The sequence below is a fragment of the Drosophila miranda genome, chromosome 4, assembly GCF_003369915.1.
Source record: "Drosophila miranda strain MSH22 chromosome 4, D.miranda_PacBio2.1, whole genome shotgun sequence".
In the NCBI taxonomy this organism is placed as follows: Eukaryota; Metazoa; Arthropoda; class Insecta; order Diptera; family Drosophilidae; genus Drosophila; species Drosophila miranda.
This window is the reverse complement of record NC_046677.1, coordinates 13,685,877-13,703,283: the sequence shown is the minus strand read 5'-3', so window position 1 is coordinate 13,703,283 and position 17,407 is coordinate 13,685,877. Positions and strand designations below refer to the sequence as shown.

The following is a 17,407-nucleotide window of genomic DNA, read 5'->3' as shown; positions in this document are numbered from 1 at the left end:
TAAACTCTAGCATTTATTTCCATTTGCCACAACATTTTCTCGACTCGACTCGTTTCGTCTCGTCTCCGAAATGGGGAAAGTTGCTTTTGAAGTCTCACACAAATTTGTAACCCTTTTGCGGCAGTGGGCCTGAAAGTATTAGAGAGAGGAGGGCCGTGAGGGAGTGTGGTGTAGGTGGGGAGTCTCTCTGAATGTCAGAAATATGCGGGCTTGTGGCATCTTACAAGTAAAGGCTTTGGCATCAGGACAGGAGCAGGAGCAGGATCGGGAGAAGGAGAATGGAGTTCAATGCAAAAGGCAACCCAAAACTAACAAACTGTGAGGTGATGGGATGGAGGATGAACATGTGCCTGCCCCTGCTCCTGCCCCTGCCCCTGCCGGTGACTGCGCCTAAAAGCAGACTCGACTCTGACTTCGACGGCGTCTGGGGCACACCACTACAATGCCAACAGCCTCTAAGCACACGCATAATGAATTACCACCGAGCCAGGAATCGTCCTTCTCTGTCTCCTTTCCGCCTGGGCTTGTGCTTGTGCCTGAGCTAGTGCCTCTGCTTCTGCTTCTGCCAACTGCCGATGACATATTTCTCCAGACGAGGCTGCATCTCCATCCCCTCCACAAAAGCTGCGCCTAAAAGGCAGCTAAGAAAATTTGCGTTTAACTCATAAGTGCGTGAAAGGGTTGCCGTTGCCAGACCCCAGATCCCAGACCCCAGACCCCGACTCTAGCAGCCCCCATACCCATTCCCATCCCAAGCCCAGAGTAGAGTCCCAAGTCTCAGCCAAGCAACATCCTTTGCCATGGTGCTGCCTCTGTTCCCTGTCAAGGAAATTGTAGTTTAAATGAAATGGAAGTTGCTTTTATCAACGGGGTAGGAGGAAGGTTGCGGGGGCTTAAGGTCTCGGATTGGGGCTGTCTTGGGGTTGAGGATTGGGGAAGGGGAAGGCAGGTGGGGCTAGTATGTGTGAGCTTTCTTAGAAGTTCGCTTTCTGTGTGTGCCATGTGTGTGCGTGTGTGCGTGTGTGTGTGTGGTTGTCGTATATAAATTAAAATGCCTAAACATATGCATTAGTTTTTGTCTCGCTCCCACTCTCTCCCCAATATCAAGCAGTCCTTGGCTTGGCTATGTGCAGGGGTTTGGGGTAGCTCCAAAGTTTTTGTGGTTACGACATTGGTTTTCGGGGGAGGTGGATGCTTGAGACAGGCCCAGAAAGGGTATGGGCGGGTGGCAACTGTCAGTCTCGAGTCTCGACTCTCGAGTCTCCAGCCCCGAGTCTCGGGCTCGAGCTGTGGCCTGACAACTTAGTCTAATGAGAATTCAAATTCGAAACCCAACTACGCAATCGTGCTGAAGAAATTAAAAGAAATTGCACATGATGTGTTACGACAAGTGCTCTCTCTCTCTCTCTGTCTTTCTCTGAGTGTGGCTGTATGTGTGTGCCTATTGAACAGCATAATATATAGGTGTGTGTGTGTACGAGAAATAGAACAAATATTTGATTCACTCTCCGAGTGAGGAGGGAACCCTGGCAGCAGACTCAAAAATATTTGCTCAAATTCGGGTCCAGGCCCGCTCCCAAAGAAGTTCAAAAGTGCAATGAAATTTTATGAGGCCTGATGCGAGCGACCTCGGAAAGTTGTCATATGAAAATTAACTTATAAATAAACTGGAACTCAACTCCGAGAGAGTACATTTGTCGAAGAAAGGTTGTGGATGTCTACCCCAAACCCTTTCCTTCCTCGGAAACCCACCACAAATCATTCCCTCGAGCTGACCTTCCATACGGCCCCCAGAGATTCTGCAAATTAATGTTAATTAAGAGCTGGTGCCGATGCTATGCTTTTCCTTCCTGTCCCAGACCATTGTACATTTGAGGGAAAAAGAAAGCTGCCTCAATCTCGACGGCCATCCGCACGGAACGCAGCTTCATTTGCGATAGTAGTCCGAGCCCCCCTCCCTCAGCCAACCCACCTAACCAGTGTCCTTCAACCACAAGCCAAAAGAGTGTGCGGGAAAAAAACCTGGGCTTTGCCTGTGCCGGACGACCAACGTCTTGGGCCAGCTAGAGAAATGTTTCATTAGAGCCAAGTTAGCCGCAAATGGCAGGGACACCGCCCAGCAGCAGCAGCCCCTTGCCGGACCTTGCCAGATCTTGCCCCACCCCTCGACTAATTTACAGTACACAAAAGTCAGGCAGTGAAAAAAGGCAACCCCAAGATTGGACAGCAAAGGAAAAAAGAAGGGAGACAGAAAACAACTGGCCCCCTGCCTGAAGATGAAAGTCCAGAAAACTTTCCCTCAATGCTGGGTTGGATTGGGTCTTGGTCTTGGTCTTGGTCTTGGTCTGGGTCTGGGTCTGGGTCTGGGCCTGGGTTTTGGTTGGGTTGCCCGACTCCGAAAGCTTTCTTTGACGTTTCTTCTTTTTCCGCATTCTTTTGAATGGTCTAACGAACTTCAAACTGGTTCTTCGTCTAATCATTGGGATTTGGCATATCGAACGCAGTCCCAAAACTTTGTGCGGTCTCTCGAAAGTTCCCCAAAAAACGAACTTCCACTCATCTTTCTCTTCCCATCTTTTCGTTCCCACAGGAAACCATACCAGCAACACCGGCCACGAACACCGACACAACCAGCACGGTGGTCGGTGTGGGCGGCGGCGTCGGCGCAGGTCTCGCTGGAGGAGGAGCAGGTGGCGGTGGAGGCCTCCTTGGCACCGGCGGGATCCTGGGCGAAGTCGTCAGCGGCCTGGGCGGAGGAGGCGGCAGCGAGTCGGAGGCCTATGCGGGCCTAATGAAGGACGCAGACAAGCTGAAGCTGATGCTCCTGGCCTGGAACTACCAGAACTCGACGGCGGTGCGCAACGGGACCGAAGGGCCAGACCTCAGTGTTGTGGGTGGGCTGTGGGCCCAGTACCAGAACGCGCTCGCCCAGAATGCGGCTGCAGCTGCGGCGGCCAGTGCCAAGATGGACAGCTCGCTGTCCCCAGTGCCCCGACAGGACACACACTCGCCCATGGAGACGCAGGATGAGACAAACTCCTCCGGGCAGAAGGAGGAGGATGAGGTTTCCGAAGACGACTCCGATGACAAGCTGGACGAGAAGCTGGCCACCACACACGATCCCGAGCGCCTCAAGGCCTTCAATGTGAGTAAAGCGAGAGCTAGAGCGAAAGAGAGACTTTTCTCTTTCTCTCCGCGTGAGCAGCGAATGTAAAGCAAAGCGTTGCCAAGAAGTCGCCAGAGAACTGGTCACCGAGAACGATATAGATTTTCTGGAACGTCTCTTTGTTGCTTTCAGATGTTTGTGCGGCTCTTTGTGGATGAGAACCTGGACCGCATCATCCCCATCTCGAAGCAGCCAAAGGAGAAGATCCAAGCCATCATCGATTCGTGTGCTCGACAGTTCCCCGAGTTCAGCGACCGCTCCCGCAAACGCATCCGCACCTATCTCAAGTCGTGCAGACGCAATAAGAAGACCCGTGACGGATGGGAGAATACGGTAAGCTTAATCGAAGTAAGTTTATACCCGGAAATCGCAGGGTATCAGATTTTCCTCTAAAATTATGCAAACCACTTTACTGATCGATTGTTCTCAATCTGTACTCCCGTCCGTCTGTTTGTTCACGGAGAGGATCCCGGAGACAATAGGACATGTGAAATCAGCCATGCTCCGGTTATCGCAAATAGCAAACATTCGCGAATTGACTGCCAAATCGCAAGATTCTTACGATTAATATACGGTTGGTTGAGCTTGCAAACGATTTCAAGAATGAATTGCACATAGCACACAACATAAGTACAAATTTGTATGAGCGCGAAAAGGATAGAATCATATTTTTATAACTGTACACTTATTTACGTAAATCAGCATATATTCATCATATATATTCAACATACTTAATAAATTTATTTCTAATCACATCTCAAATTTAACTTCACCCAAAATAAACCAATACTACATACAATTGCGAATTACCGTTGACAGATAAAATATCGATATCAATAGATGGCATGGGCTACCGACGTTGTTCCCTAATTGTCGAGTTTTTTATTTCTTTTGGTTTCATGTAATGCGATAAGATATTTTAAACCTAAAAAAAAAACAGCTTTTTTTCAAGTAAAATCCAAACAGTTTGGGAACACTATCGATAGCAAACATTTGCGAAAACCGGAGCATGACCGAATGTATGGTAATTTTTGAGATTTATATGGTAGCTGATTAAAAATATAATGGGTTGATTTACTCATCTTGAATTCAAAATTTCGAATTGATACAGTTTTGAGTACGAAATACCCAGAACTCTTTTCCAAAGAATTTCTACTGATATTGTTTCAAATAGGCTACTGATAGATAATGAAAGCTGCTCAAAAAGTCACCGAACGTAACCCTTTTGCACTGTTTTTGTTACAGACCAGACCAACCCCTGCACATCTCACGTCCGTGCAGGCGGAACAAATCCTGGCCATTGCCTGCGAGAACGAATCGATGAATGCCAAGAGGATGCGCATCGGCCTGGAGCCCATCACCCACGCGGTGCCGGCTCCGGGTAGCGCCGTTGCGGCAGCGGCTGCGGCAGCTGCGGCTGCTGCCGTTGTGGCTGCTACCAGCTCTGGTGCCGGCGGAACGAGCACCACGTCCGCGGGCAATGCCACCGTCACCTGCGGAGGAGCAGGAGTCGCGGATGCCACCGGCCTCACAAATGTGGCGGCCGCTGCTCTGCCCTTTGTCAGCGCCGTGGGCTTTGCCCGCTCCACACCGAACTCGGAGCATGCGGAGGCGCTGCCCTTCGGGGGGGCAAGCAATGTGGGTGGGAGTGCGGGAGGCGGCAGTACCAGTGGAGCGGAGGTAAGCTGTTTTCCAACACTTTTCCCCAGTTAGGTATATAGTAAAAAATATCATTTTTAAGCAATAGCCAGTCAGGTTAAGCCGCAGAAGCGCATAGATCCATGCATAGATCCTCGCATATTGTATCTTGGCCGAAAGCCGTGATCTACCAGCCTCTGGCCATTAGTAAATATAAAATCTTAAAAAAACGTCTAAATCGTCAAGAAAATCTTGATGATGCCACGTACGTTTGACGTAGCCTCTATGTAGGGTATATCACATTCCGTTTTATCCCGTTCCATTATTGTAAGTTTAGATGTAAATAATTTCGAAGGTTCCTGGCAATTCGTGAAATTTGGTTGGCTGTAAATGAACATGAAAGTATTTTAAGTTGGAATAGCAATCAATTCTTGATAGCGGCTAGTTGTATTGCCTTATACATGACTTATACAAATTACTTATATCAGAATACATCATTTCAGAGCCAGCACCATCACATTCATGGACAGCCGCTGATGCAGAGTAACTGTTCAGCGCGCAGCTCTCCATTGGCCCTCAGCTCGAATGCCAGCGTGAGCGGCGGGGCAAGCGTGACCGGCCTGACACTGGCCAATGGGGCTGTGGCCTCGAATGGGGCTGGCCTCCCGCCCACCAGCTACCCCGGCTACTTTCCCGGGGTGGCTTCCCTGGGTAATGGTGAGTAGTAATGATTGAGTAAATTGAAGGAATCAAACCAGAGTTTCATTTCGTCCATTCCGTTGCAGTGACGCCCACCGATCTCTCGATGAAACCGACCTCCCTGGGCTCCGGTGTCAGCGGCAACCTTCTCAGCAGCAACAACGGAAATATCTCCGTGGGCGGCGCCATCAACTCCCAGCTGAGTGCCGCCAACCTGGCCACCCTAAGCAACGCCAACACCAATAGCGCTCTGGTGACCGCAACCCAGCAGCTGCAGCAGCTCCAACAGCAACAACAGCAGCAGCAGCAACAGCAACAACAACAGCAGCAGCAGCAACAACAGCAGCAGCAGCAACAGCTCCTGGCCAGCTCCGGGGGCGGTCTCGATGGGCAATCCTCCCGAGCGCCGCCTATTCTTCCGCACAAGCTGAGTCCCAACGAGGTGTCCGCGGCCCGCCAGGTGATATCCGCATACCGTGAGAGCGCGGCCTTTCTCCTGCGCACCGCCGACCAGGTGGAGCAGCTGCTGGTCCAACAGCAGTAGGCGTGGCCGGGGGCGCACTCAAATTTCCAGGACCCAAGCGATGCCAGGCGCGCACGGGTTGTTCCTATTTAAAATTAAATTTAAATTCAATTACACAAAAAACTGACCCACTCACCCCACACACTCTCGCGCCAAACTACACGAAATAGTCAAAGCATAGAGCAAAACGAAGGAGCAACACAGGAGTAGAAGGAAGAGGATCAGGAGAACAGGAGAGCAGGAAATAGCCAAAGGAAGTTCGTTTAAACAAAACATTTTAAGTGTTTTTTCCTCCAACTACGTACAGAATATTAAAATAGAATTAAACGATAAACAAAAACCAAAACAAATATTGAAAATATCACAACAGTAAAAATAGCAGAGCTGCTCCAGCCATCTGATTGCGTCTTATACGAAGCTCCCATCTTGGAATATGTATTTCAGAACTGTTCAATCCTAGGCTGGGCGATCGACTTAAATAGCATGAAATAGCTCCATTTACTATTCCATTCGATACTCCCGAATAAATTTGACCGGCAAAACAGATATATTATTTCATGGTGAATATACTTACATTTGCTTTAGACACTTAAGAATCGATTACAATATTATAACTTCCAAGCGTTTTTCTTTTTACTCTCAGTAAAGGTTTTTTGACAGCCATATTTAAGACCAGACCTAGGGCAGATTTATTATTGTTATTTAGTCGTCCATTTTTTATTTCGATATCGACCTAAGCTTCGAGAAACGGATTACGGTTTTCGGTAACTGTTACCATACGTAGATGATCCACTACCAGCGAGATACATGCATATAAGAGGCATATCAGCTAGCTGGGCAGCTCTAGTAAAATAAATCCAAGCAACAGTTCAACGTACTACAGTGTCTACTAAAAGTAAAACTACAATAGCCACACACAAACACTCGCATTGATTTTGTTTAAACTTTTGAGTTTTGAATATTTTTCGGACTCTTCCCGGTGGGGAGCCGCGATTTCCGGGCCCATTTTCGATGAGCGCGATTTGTTAAAAATGAAACAAAATAATTAATAAGTTGAAGTATTGTTGTACATTTTAAGGATACAAAAAACATTTTAAGGAAAACAAAAAAAAAAAAAATACGAAAAACTATGAGAAAACACAGGGTGATACTTTGAAAAATTATTACAATGCATAAGCTAAAAATTAAACAAATGAAAAGGGAAAAAAGAAAATGTAAAAAAATGAACTCGAAACAATTGAATAGAAGTTGGTAAATGTGTATTTAAAGTTTAGCTATGTTTCCAGTTTCTTGATTAATAATGTCCCTCAGTTCGACTGGTTTACCTTCCATTAGGTGTATATATTTTGAAATTTTACCTTTTGAGTTTTGCTGTTGCTTTTTACTCACATTCGATTATGGAAGTATATATACCAAATAAAGTAATTAAATAAAAAATAGCCATTCATGTTTTTTGCAACTATAAATGTGCATGTAAAAAAACCACACACACAAAAACACAAAAACACAGTGGAACATCGGAATGTGAGGAAACGGAAACCCTCAATGGAAGGTCGCTATGGAAGGCAGATTATAGAATTTAATAATATAAATAAATTGCTACAATTATTTAACCAACAGATAATTATTGACTAAACCAAACTAAATAAATATCCAAAGAATTCGATCAAGGCGCGGGATATTTATGAAGCGTACTTAAACGTAAAACAATGAGCGGCATTCGCTGAGAAGAGTAAACTAATTAAACCAGCCCGAACAGAGGAATCACGAGTGGAAACAAGACAACATTTTAAAAATCGATTTAATAAAGAATTTATGAGAATTATATGTACATTAAAAACCATTGTATTTGTTGTATCCAGAATATCATACAGTTATGGTGACAGTATTGTAACCTTAAGCAAATTTACTTTACACTTACTGGTCAACTTTATTTGCCTTCTGAAGGGACATTGAAAAGGGTATGAAGTTTTTTGAATATTATTGATCTCAAGAAGAGAAGCTGAGAGGAATCAAGATTCTTCCTAAGACGCGTGGTTATAAGGCCGGCCTAAGGATATAAGGCCGGATTTAAGGCGAGGATCGTCCACGACGCTGGCTGCCTTTAAAGGAGTCTTCTGGCGTTTGAAAGGCACTGTGTATAAATATGTAACTTCAATTTCTAGTCTGTAATACTTTAGTTACAAAAAATTTTGTTTACATTTTTGCAGCCTCCAGCAAAACCGTCCTTTTTTCCATTTTCTTTTCCTCATCTTGTCCCAATCAACAGGCTCGAGAGAGATGCTCTCTTATGCCCTCTCTCCGAAAACCGTCTCTTTTTCAAATCTTCGAACTCGGAAGCAGCCCAAAATCCAGATGATCACTGATCCATATGCCACACAGTGGTGAAGCGGCCTATCTAGATTATACAATTTTCGAATTGCGAATAAAAGTATTTTATATTTCGTTGCCAATTGAACAAAACAAAAGATCTATAATTTACAAGACATATAGGAAAAACAGAACGTTATGTTTTTAACAGCTAGATTGACCTTTTTCCGTTGGGCAGCGACTTTATAAAAGTTTAAAAGTCGTCGTTCTGTCTATTTGCAATTCGCGACCGCTACAGTATGTGGCCAACAATTTCCCAATGCTTTGGGACATAGTTCCATTACAGTGTACTACAAAATATTTATGATACAAAAGATGTTAAGCATCTTTGGCAAAACGAGTTCGCAATATTTAACATTAATCAGGCCAACAATTTAAAGAAATTATTATGGATATATTCTGCTCAATCTGTAGCAGACATAAGTTTAAATAAGGTGAATAGCTTCGAGCTACTCCGCACTTTTAACTTCCAATGTGCCGACATAAATATTGGATTTTATCCATTTAACCCATATGGATGTGTTGCAGGACACAAGGAAGGCGATTCGTTTTTGCTCCCGCGTGTTTGGAGTTTTAACTGACATATATTAAGGTAGTATTCGTTTTTTTTTTATTTGAATTAAATACAAATTCATAGCGATACTAGGTGACCAGGCAAACGTTTGCCATGTATATTATTTATAGGAAAAATTTGTTCAGTTCAATAAAAAAAATATCTACTATAAGTATGCGGCGATTTACCTATCAATTATAAGATTAATTAACCATCGAATCTGGATCTTCTACGTTTGTTGCGTTGTTGTTCAATTCCTCTACGTCTGTCGACCACATATCTGCGCGTTACTCTCCGTTCTAGTTGCCTTTGTTGATTTCGTTCATCTCGGTCCTCTTGCGATTGTGATTCACAACATCGCGTCATGCTCACACGCTCATTTGCTCATCGTTTGACGACTCAAATTGTCCCCTCTGCTTCTTATTGGCATAGCTTAAATATATTAAATTCTCGGATTACTTTATGTGCTTTCGATTATAAGTTGTTTATTTTTAAATGTTTTCGCTTCCGAGATAAAACGAATAATGATTTCATATTCAAACCCCAGGACCAAATTTATATTTCGGCCTACTGGAAAAAAAATGTATTCAATTTAATATTTCTTATAACTTTTTTTTATTTTAATAACGTCACAGTAAATGCTATCAGCTCAGAATGGCGAGATTACCTTTGTAATCGTAGTAAAAACTTTCTGGGTTTTACAGGTGCTGCAGCTCCAGATTTAGAATTTTCAATTCTATCTACAGCCATATCACTACCTTTATTCACAACGATGCCTTAAAACTAATCAATCAGACCACTCCTTCGGGTACATAAGTGTTTGGGAGGTACCCGAAGGATTATTCTGATCGTGATGAAAAATAGATGTTGGCCGATGCGCAGACCTCACCGATCAGCACACAAAATTTCATGAAAATCGGTCGAGCCATTGTAGGAGGTAAGCTACAAAATGTATGACACGAGATTTTATATATTAGATATAAATGTATATGAAACATGGAAATCAGATATTTTTAAAATGGGAATTACTGTTAAGCGGACTACCCTTGCTGTCCACTTGAACAAGATTCGTATACAGAATTGTATATGGTGCACGTCTTCATACAATGTTTAGAAGATCTAAAATACAATGAAGTAGAACTTGGCAGTGCCAGCAGTGCCATTTTCTTAGCGACGTTAATCCCAGTGAGAGGTAGATCTGAGTATAGCACACCTTGGCTATGATGGACAAGGCCAAGCACACGAAAATATCAATAAGGTAGGCAGTGTCGTATCCTGCCAAACAATGTCAGCGAGGACACCTACGAAACCCTCAGGAATCGGGCCAATTTGCAGCCCACCAGCTAAGAAATCGGTGGCTTCCAACCAACCGTATTGCCAGTTGAAGGCATATTTGCATAACTCTCCCATGTAGGTGCATAGATGGGGGCAACTATCCGCAGGTAGAGGTCAAGCAGGTGTCGCCAAAGATCAAGTGGCACATGAGAAAGCGCGGCACTGAAAAGGCAACGCCGCGGCGTTAGCAATAGGGTTCGAGATTAGCACACCATTATTCTGCTGCTGCTGCTGGAATTTGTGTAATTTTTACCTAATCAATAGTATTACTGTCAGCTCCGCCTCGTTACCCACGACCACTATCCAAACCCCGTTACATCCGGCCATTAGGCGTTGGGTTTGACTACAAAGATCAGCTCGAGCTCTCGTGGACTGTGGTGTCGCAGTGCTCCCAACTGGAAGGCGCAATCGTCACCGCCCCCAAGTGAACGAGCGGAGCTCAGCTCCAATCGAACACCTCTCTCAGTCGCTGAGGATCATCACAGGTTTTTGGGGGGTGGCCATGAGGTGACAGTATACAGTAAATATAGTGAAGAATTCAAGTTCAAGTACACATATTCCTCGTTTTTGATATTCCGTCGAATATTATTAACTAGATAGAACCCTGCCTAACCCTAGATCAGCCCTGCCCACATAGTTTTATCTCATTGATGAATAAATTTTCTACAAGATTAGCTACTTTCAAGTACTCCCATTTATTGTAATTGGACTATTTTAAAGCTGTTTTAAAACGTATTTAATAAATTAATGTTCTCAAATTGATATGTTTTAGACGTATTCATATATGTATATCCTGATTCCGATACCCATTCTTGGTCTTTGTAAGAAGACAATAAGCTCCAAAATATTGTTTAAGCAGCTTTAAAACAGAGACTAACTAGTTTCTGCACATATTGGAGCTTGAGATGACAAAGATTTTCTCAATTCTATAATATCCTTTTCCTATGGTATGCCGAATGTTGCGCATCCCACGCCGTAAGGGAGTATGGAATGTTGGGACATTGTTGAGCTGAAAAGGGACATTGGGGTGAGGAAAAATCACGCCACGGAGAGAGTACATACCCATCACGAAATATAGAGCAAATCCCATAACAAATAGAGCAAGTCCCACCAAACTTGAACGCCAGGTAGAAATTGTTTGAAAGTGAATGAGCGAAAAGGATTTAAATGAAATTCATTTGAATAAATGATGCATGTAAGTAAGATTTGAGAGCTAAACTTCAAAAAACTTGCTTGTTTCCTCTGAAAACTACATATATCGTTCGATATAGTGGTGATGTCTTTTTCTTCGATAGAAAATGTGCATGTAGATTGCGATGTAGATCTCATTTTAGTTAATGTAGAGTCCCAAGTTACATTTAAGTTCCATGTAGAAGTGAATTTTTCACAGTGGCGCTTTCCACTCTGAAACTGTATGTTTTTCTTTTAACTGGTATGTAATACTACATAACAACTACATCTTCACCATTCTGTGGTCATTAACAGTGCAATAACAGTTCGGATGGACAGCAATTCGAAAAGTTTAGGGATAGATGTACAGTAGAACTTCCATAAGTAGAACCTCTTTAATCCAAAAAATCGTTTGACTTATGACTTCGACTAACAGACTTGGAGGTAATGTGTTCCCTAAACGAAGTTGCCACGAAGTTTTCAGTTCGAAAATATAGAAAATTCATGTCACAGTCGTCCGAGTTATGGAAGTTCAACTATATTAGTTTTGTGGTGCATGTGGATGTGTATAACATCCAGAAGAAAGCGCAGTTCAAGCGTTCGCACATTATAGTTGGTTGCTCTCTTAGACAGATGGACTGCTGATGAAGAATATTTACATATATCTTATGGGGTCGGAAACGTTTCCATCTGGTTGTTACACACATACACTGTCACCTCAAATCTAATGTAGAGTATAAACAGAGAAAAGATGAGAAATTTTTCGAACGAAATCGATAATATCGACCAGACACAGGACTTCCTTTGACTTTATTCGAAAAAGTGGATATATGGATATATGGGAATTAATTCATAAATTAGGTACAAAGACAAAGCCGTCGGGACTCAGGTTATCTGTAGGAAAAACCTAGTTTGACTTCATCAGCATATGTATATGTGGCCCCGGGTTTTCCGTAGTTATACTTTATTCCAGGACACCAGGATTTATTATAATTAGTCTTTACTTATGAAAATTATTTAAGATTAGTTATGATTGCAATGGTCGCTGTGCTTTAACTTTATTTAGATTAATACAAATAATTGGCGTGTGTCTGGAGTGAGACATTGGCACTGTTCGACGGCCGCTTCTAGTCCCTCTCTCTGTTACTTGCTCTGTTATCTCTACAGACTCTGTTGCTCTCTGTGTTTTCCTACAAAATCCCACATATATCAGACCTCTGGAATAAATTAAGACTTGGGGAAGATTATTTAAAAAACCAATAAACCTCAAGGGACCGAGAGGGTTACCTTAAGGTACCCGAGACGAGACAAAACGCGGTTTAGAAAAAGAGGAATTAAAGAAAACACGCTGAGAACAATTACTAAGATAGGCTTTAATACAGAAAAATAGTTTAGTCGGAAACCAAAGAAGAAAAGGTTTATGGATAAAAAGATTATGATTTACTCAGTCAAAAACTTTACTAAAATCTGTATAGCCTAAATCAGTTTACTGGAACTTTTTAATGGGATAAGGTATGGGTGGATATTGGTAGTTGAAGTAAGAACAGAGGGAAAGGAGGACTCGCAAATAGCTGTCACTATAAATGAGGAATAGTGCAGAATAAAATGGGACGAATTACGTTTGGAGCTAACAATCCTAAAGAATTGCTTAGGGTCACTCTTAAAATTGGGCTTACATTTGGTCAAGTAATTATTATTCAATAAACAAAATCTAGACTTGGAATTGAAAATTTTAAAAATCCGATGGCCAACCCGATCTTTTAACTTCTTACATATATAAACGAGATTATTTATTCCGTATTCTTATTAAACACGGTTTATTATATGTATATTTATATGTGTGGTTTTTATTTACTTTAGGTTTAATAATTAACTTGTGTTGTCGTTTTCTTTCTCTCCGTTGTCTCTTCCTTGCTCGTCGTCTTCTTAGTGATGGCATAATCGTTGTTCGTTGTTCTTTTGGTGATGGCATAATCGTTGTTCGTCGTTCTTTTGGTGATGGGCTCATCGTTGCTCGTCGTCTACGGACCACGGGCTCATTTGGGATTTTGTGTGGTACTCCAACCCACATACATACATATATGTGTCTTAATTTCAAACTTTTAAATAAATCTTTCTCGGAACACGAAAATTTTTCTTTCTCTAAAAGAAAAATGTGATAATTCAAAATATCTAACTCTATTAATTTAATTAATATTTTGATCCTTTTTTTAATATTTAGTTTTAAAAACATTATTATTTCAAGGAAATTAACGGGAACCTGATTTTAAGGAGGGTAGCTAAGCTACTATTATGATACTGTTAAAAAAGGAAAGCATTTTGTCATTTTGAGCTTAGATTTCTGTTATAACCTTGCAGACATTGTCGAAGTTTCAAAACGAAGTACCTGGAATGGTATGAGCACCAGTAACCAAACACCAGTAACTTTTAAAAAAACCTATTTCTTTGATGATTTATGTATGTATTTATTGTATTTATATGAACTGTTATTTATTACCCGAAAATGTTGAAAAACGGGAGCGGTGGTGGCGGTCTTGGGGGTCTTGGCAGACGTGGCGGTAAAGGTGGCGGAGGAAGAATAGGAAAAATGCCAAGTATGGAAGCATCAGCTTCTGTTAGTGGCAAGGTAGGTCCGGGAAATATCAAGGGTGGAAGTGGAAGTCCTGGCAAGGGCAGTGCAAAGCCCGGCGCCCCAAATATCTCGTGATAATGAATGTGTTGCTCTAGATTCGGTTGAGAATTGGTTGCTGAAGTCGTGGTCTCCGTGCTTCTGTCTGATGAAGTGCTTGAAGTTGTGGTTGCCTCTTCCGTTGTTGTCGCTTCAGTGGTTGTTGTTTCTTCAATAGTTGTAGGTGCATCGGTGGCTGTTGTTTCTTCAGTAGTTGTTGGTGCATCGGTGGTTGTTGTTTCTTCAGTAGTTGTAGATGGATCGGTGGTGGTTGTTTCTTCAGTAGTTGTAGGTGCATCGGTGGTTGTTGTTTCTTCGATAGTTGTAGGTGCATCGGTGGTGGTTGTTTCTTCAGTAGTTGTAGGTGCATCGGTGGTTGTTGTTTCTTCAGTTGTTGTTGGTGCATCGGTGGCTGTTGTTTCTTCAGTAGTTGTTGGTGCATCGGTGGTTGTTGTTTCTTCAGTAGTTGTAGGTGCATCGGTGGTGGTTGTTTCTTCAGTAGTTGTAGGTGCATCGGTGGTTGTTGTTTCTTCAGTAGTTGTAGGTGCATCGGTGGTTGTTGTTTCTTCAGTAGTTGTTGGTGCATCGGTGGTGGTTGTTTCTTCAGTAGTTGTGGGTGCATCGGTGGTGGTTGTTTCTTCAGTAGTTGTAGGTGCATCGGTGGCTGTTGTTTCTTCAGTAGTTGTTGATGCATCGGTGGCTTTTGTTTCTTCAGTAGTTGTTGGTGCATCTGTTGTTGTTGTTTCTTCAGTAGTTGTTGGTGCATCGGTGGTTGTTGTTTCTTCTATTGTTGTAGGTGCATCGGTTTTTGTTGTTTCTTCAGTAGTTGTTGGTGCATCGGTTGTTGTTGTTTCTTCAGTAGTTGTAGGTGCATCGGTGGCTGTTGTTTCTTCAGTAGTTGTTGGTGCATCTGTTGTTGTTGTTTCTTCGGTAGTTGTTGGTGCATCGGTGGTTGTTGTTTCTTCAGTAGTTGTAGGTGCATCGGTGGTGGTTGTTTTTTCAGTAGTTGTAGGTGCATCGGTGGTGGTTGTTTCTTCAGTAGTTGTAGGTGCATCGTTGGTTGTTGTTTCTTCAGTAGTTGTAGGTGCATCGGTGGTGGTTGTTTCTTCAGTAGTTGTAGGTGCATAGGTGGCTGTTGTTTCTTCAGTAGTTGTTGGTGCATCTGTTGTTGTTGTTTCTTCAGTAGTTGTTGGTGCATCGGTGGTTGTTGTTTCTTCTATTGTTGTAGGTGCATCGGTGGCTGTTGTTTCTTCAGTAGTTGTTGGTGCATCTGTTGTTGTTGTTTCTTCAGTAGTTGTAGGTGCATCGGTGGTTGTTGTTTCTTCAGTAGTTGTAGGTGCATTGGTTGTTGTTGTTTCTTCAGTAGTTGTAGGTGCATCGGTGGCTGTTGTTTCTTCAGTAGTTGTTGGTGCATCTGTTGTTGTTGTTTCTTCAGTAGTTGTTGATGCATCGGTGGTTGTTGTTTCTTCGATAGTTGTAGGTGCATCGGTGGCTGTTGTTTCTTCAGTAGTTGTTGGTGCATCTGTTGTTGTTGTTTCTTCAGTAGTTGTAGGAGCATCGGTGGTTGTTGTTTCTTCAGTAGTTGTAGGTGCATCGGTTGTTGTTGTTTCTTCAGTAGTTGTAGGTGCATCGGTGGCTGTTGTTTCTTCAGTAGTTGTTGGTGCATCTGTTGTTGTTGTTTCTTCAGTAGTTGTTGATGCATCGGTGGTTGTTGTTTCTTCGATAGTTGTAGGTGCATCGGTGGCTGTTGTTTCTTCAGTAGTTGTTGGTGCATCTGTTGTTGTTGTTTCTTCAGTAGTTGTAGGTGCATCGGTGGTTGTTGTTTCTTCAGTAGTTGTAGGTGCATCGGTTGTTGTTGTTTCTTCAGTAGTTGTAGGTGCATCGGTGGCTGTTGTTTCTTCAGTAGTTGTTGTTGCATCTGTTGTTGTTGTTTCTTCAGTAGTTGTAGGTGCATCGGTGGTTGTTGTTTCTTCAGTAGTTGTAGGTGCATCGGTTGTTGTTGTTTCTTCAGTAGTTGTTGGTGCATCGGTGGCTGTTGTTTCTTCAGTAGTTGTTGGTGCATCTGTTGTTGTTGTTTCTTCGATAGTTGTAGGTGCATCGGTGGTGGTTGTTTCTTCAGTAGTTGTAGGTGCATCGGTGGTTGTGGTTTCTTCAGTAGTTGTAGGTGCATCGGTGGTTGTTGTTTCTTCAGTAGTTGTAGGTGCATCGGTGTTGGTTGTTTCTTCAGTAGTTGTAGGTGCATCGGTGGTTGTTGTTTCTTCAATAGTTGCAGTGGTTGTTTGGCACATTGGTAAATGTGGAAATATAGTGCATAAAATGGATACTCTTTCATTGTTTGGATCTATTGTTGTTGCTTCTGCTATTGCTTCTTCTGTTGATTGAGTTATACTGTTCGTTACCGTAAGCGCAGCCCACAGTACAAAAATAGCAAAGAAACGCCAGATCTATAATAAGAAGTTCGTTTAGTATTAGGAGCACTTCCTGACCAGTCAGATCTTACCATCTTGGCCTCCCAAAATACACTGATGCAATGCGGCTGGGCAAACTATTTATGTACTCTCTTTCTAGATAGTTTGGTTGTGTTAATTCGAGTAAATGCACGAAAATATTTGGGAAAAGCACCTGGTGAGGAAATCGAGATAAGAGTCTTGCAGCACCTTTATTTACGTCAAGAGCATGAGGATAATGAACATATTGGGTTCAAAAGTTTGTGCACTTAGCTTCATGGGTCTGAAATGTAATTATCAAAAGAACCCACTAATGATGAAGCTTATCTTATGGTGTTCATACTCAACTTTGTTTTATCTGCGGACGTTTTACGAAAGTATAAGGAACCCAAAGATACAAATTCCTGGGGAAACTTGAGTAAATGCAGAAGTTTCATAGTATACCGGAATAGCCTGCTGTCAACCAAAGTGCTGTCATTCGTTTTCGTAGATTGCCGCCCTAATCCCGCGGAGGTAACAGAGAGGAAATGGAAATGTCGAGAAAATGTTCTAAGTAAACACAGTATTGGGAAACTATAAAAAAATCTTTTTTTCTGTCGCTACAGTCTTATTTTGAAGGCTGTGCATGAAGGCATTTTCTGCTTCTTGTCAAGGAGAAATTGCAAGCTCGGAATCAACTACGGCTGAAAAGGCGGCTCCGAGTACAAGGACCACCAATTTTAATCGGAATCTAGAGAAAATGTATTATCATCAAAAAAAATATCTGTTTTAAATTAAATAAATATTTCTTTTATGATTTATTTTTTATATTTACTTATTCTTATGCATATTCCATTCC

The 17,407-nt window shown here is 42.4% G+C and overlaps 2 protein-coding genes and 1 long non-coding RNA gene across 6 annotated transcripts in view; 1 reads left to right on the top strand and 2 right to left on the bottom strand.

The window, feature by feature from the left end:
• LOC108164002 (mucin-5AC) overlaps positions 1-7,772 on the top strand; it is a 63,048-nt gene extending 55,276 nt beyond the window's left edge. For 2 of the 4 annotated variants that reach the window (XM_033393403.1, XM_033393405.1), the window contains 5 exons: positions 2,591-3,145; positions 3,299-3,514; positions 4,412-4,846; positions 5,308-5,521; positions 5,590-7,772. In XM_033393403.1, the coding sequence (XP_033249294.1) occupies positions 2,591-3,145; positions 3,299-3,514; positions 4,412-4,846; positions 5,308-5,521; positions 5,590-6,047 (1,878 nt within the window). In that variant the 3' untranslated portion in view covers positions 6,048-7,772. The remainder of the gene's footprint in view (positions 1-2,590; positions 3,146-3,298; positions 3,515-4,411; positions 4,847-5,307; positions 5,522-5,589) is intronic. The other 2 variants (XM_033393404.1, XM_017299575.2) reach the window with 1 other exon arrangement.
• Positions 7,773-8,065: 293 nt separating this feature from the next.
• LOC117188879 lies at positions 8,066-9,453 on the bottom strand. The gene is made up of 3 exons (XR_004472933.1): positions 9,138-9,453; positions 8,227-8,424; positions 8,066-8,160 (listed from the first exon to the last, which is right to left on the bottom strand). It is a non-coding gene; the product is annotated as an uncharacterized LOC117188879 (long non-coding RNA).
• A 4,255-nt stretch (positions 9,454-13,708) lies between these two features.
• On the bottom strand, positions 13,709-16,645 carry LOC108161384 (mucin-5AC). Its single transcript, XM_033393942.1, has 3 exons — positions 16,623-16,645; positions 15,146-16,566; positions 13,709-14,893 (listed from the first exon to the last, which is right to left on the bottom strand). Exons 1-3 carry the CDS (start codon positions 16,623-16,625, stop codon positions 13,948-13,950), a joined length of 2,370 nt encoding a protein of 789 aa, XP_033249833.1. The 5' UTR covers positions 16,626-16,645; the 3' UTR covers positions 13,709-13,947.
• Positions 16,646-17,407: the final 762 nt, after the last annotated feature.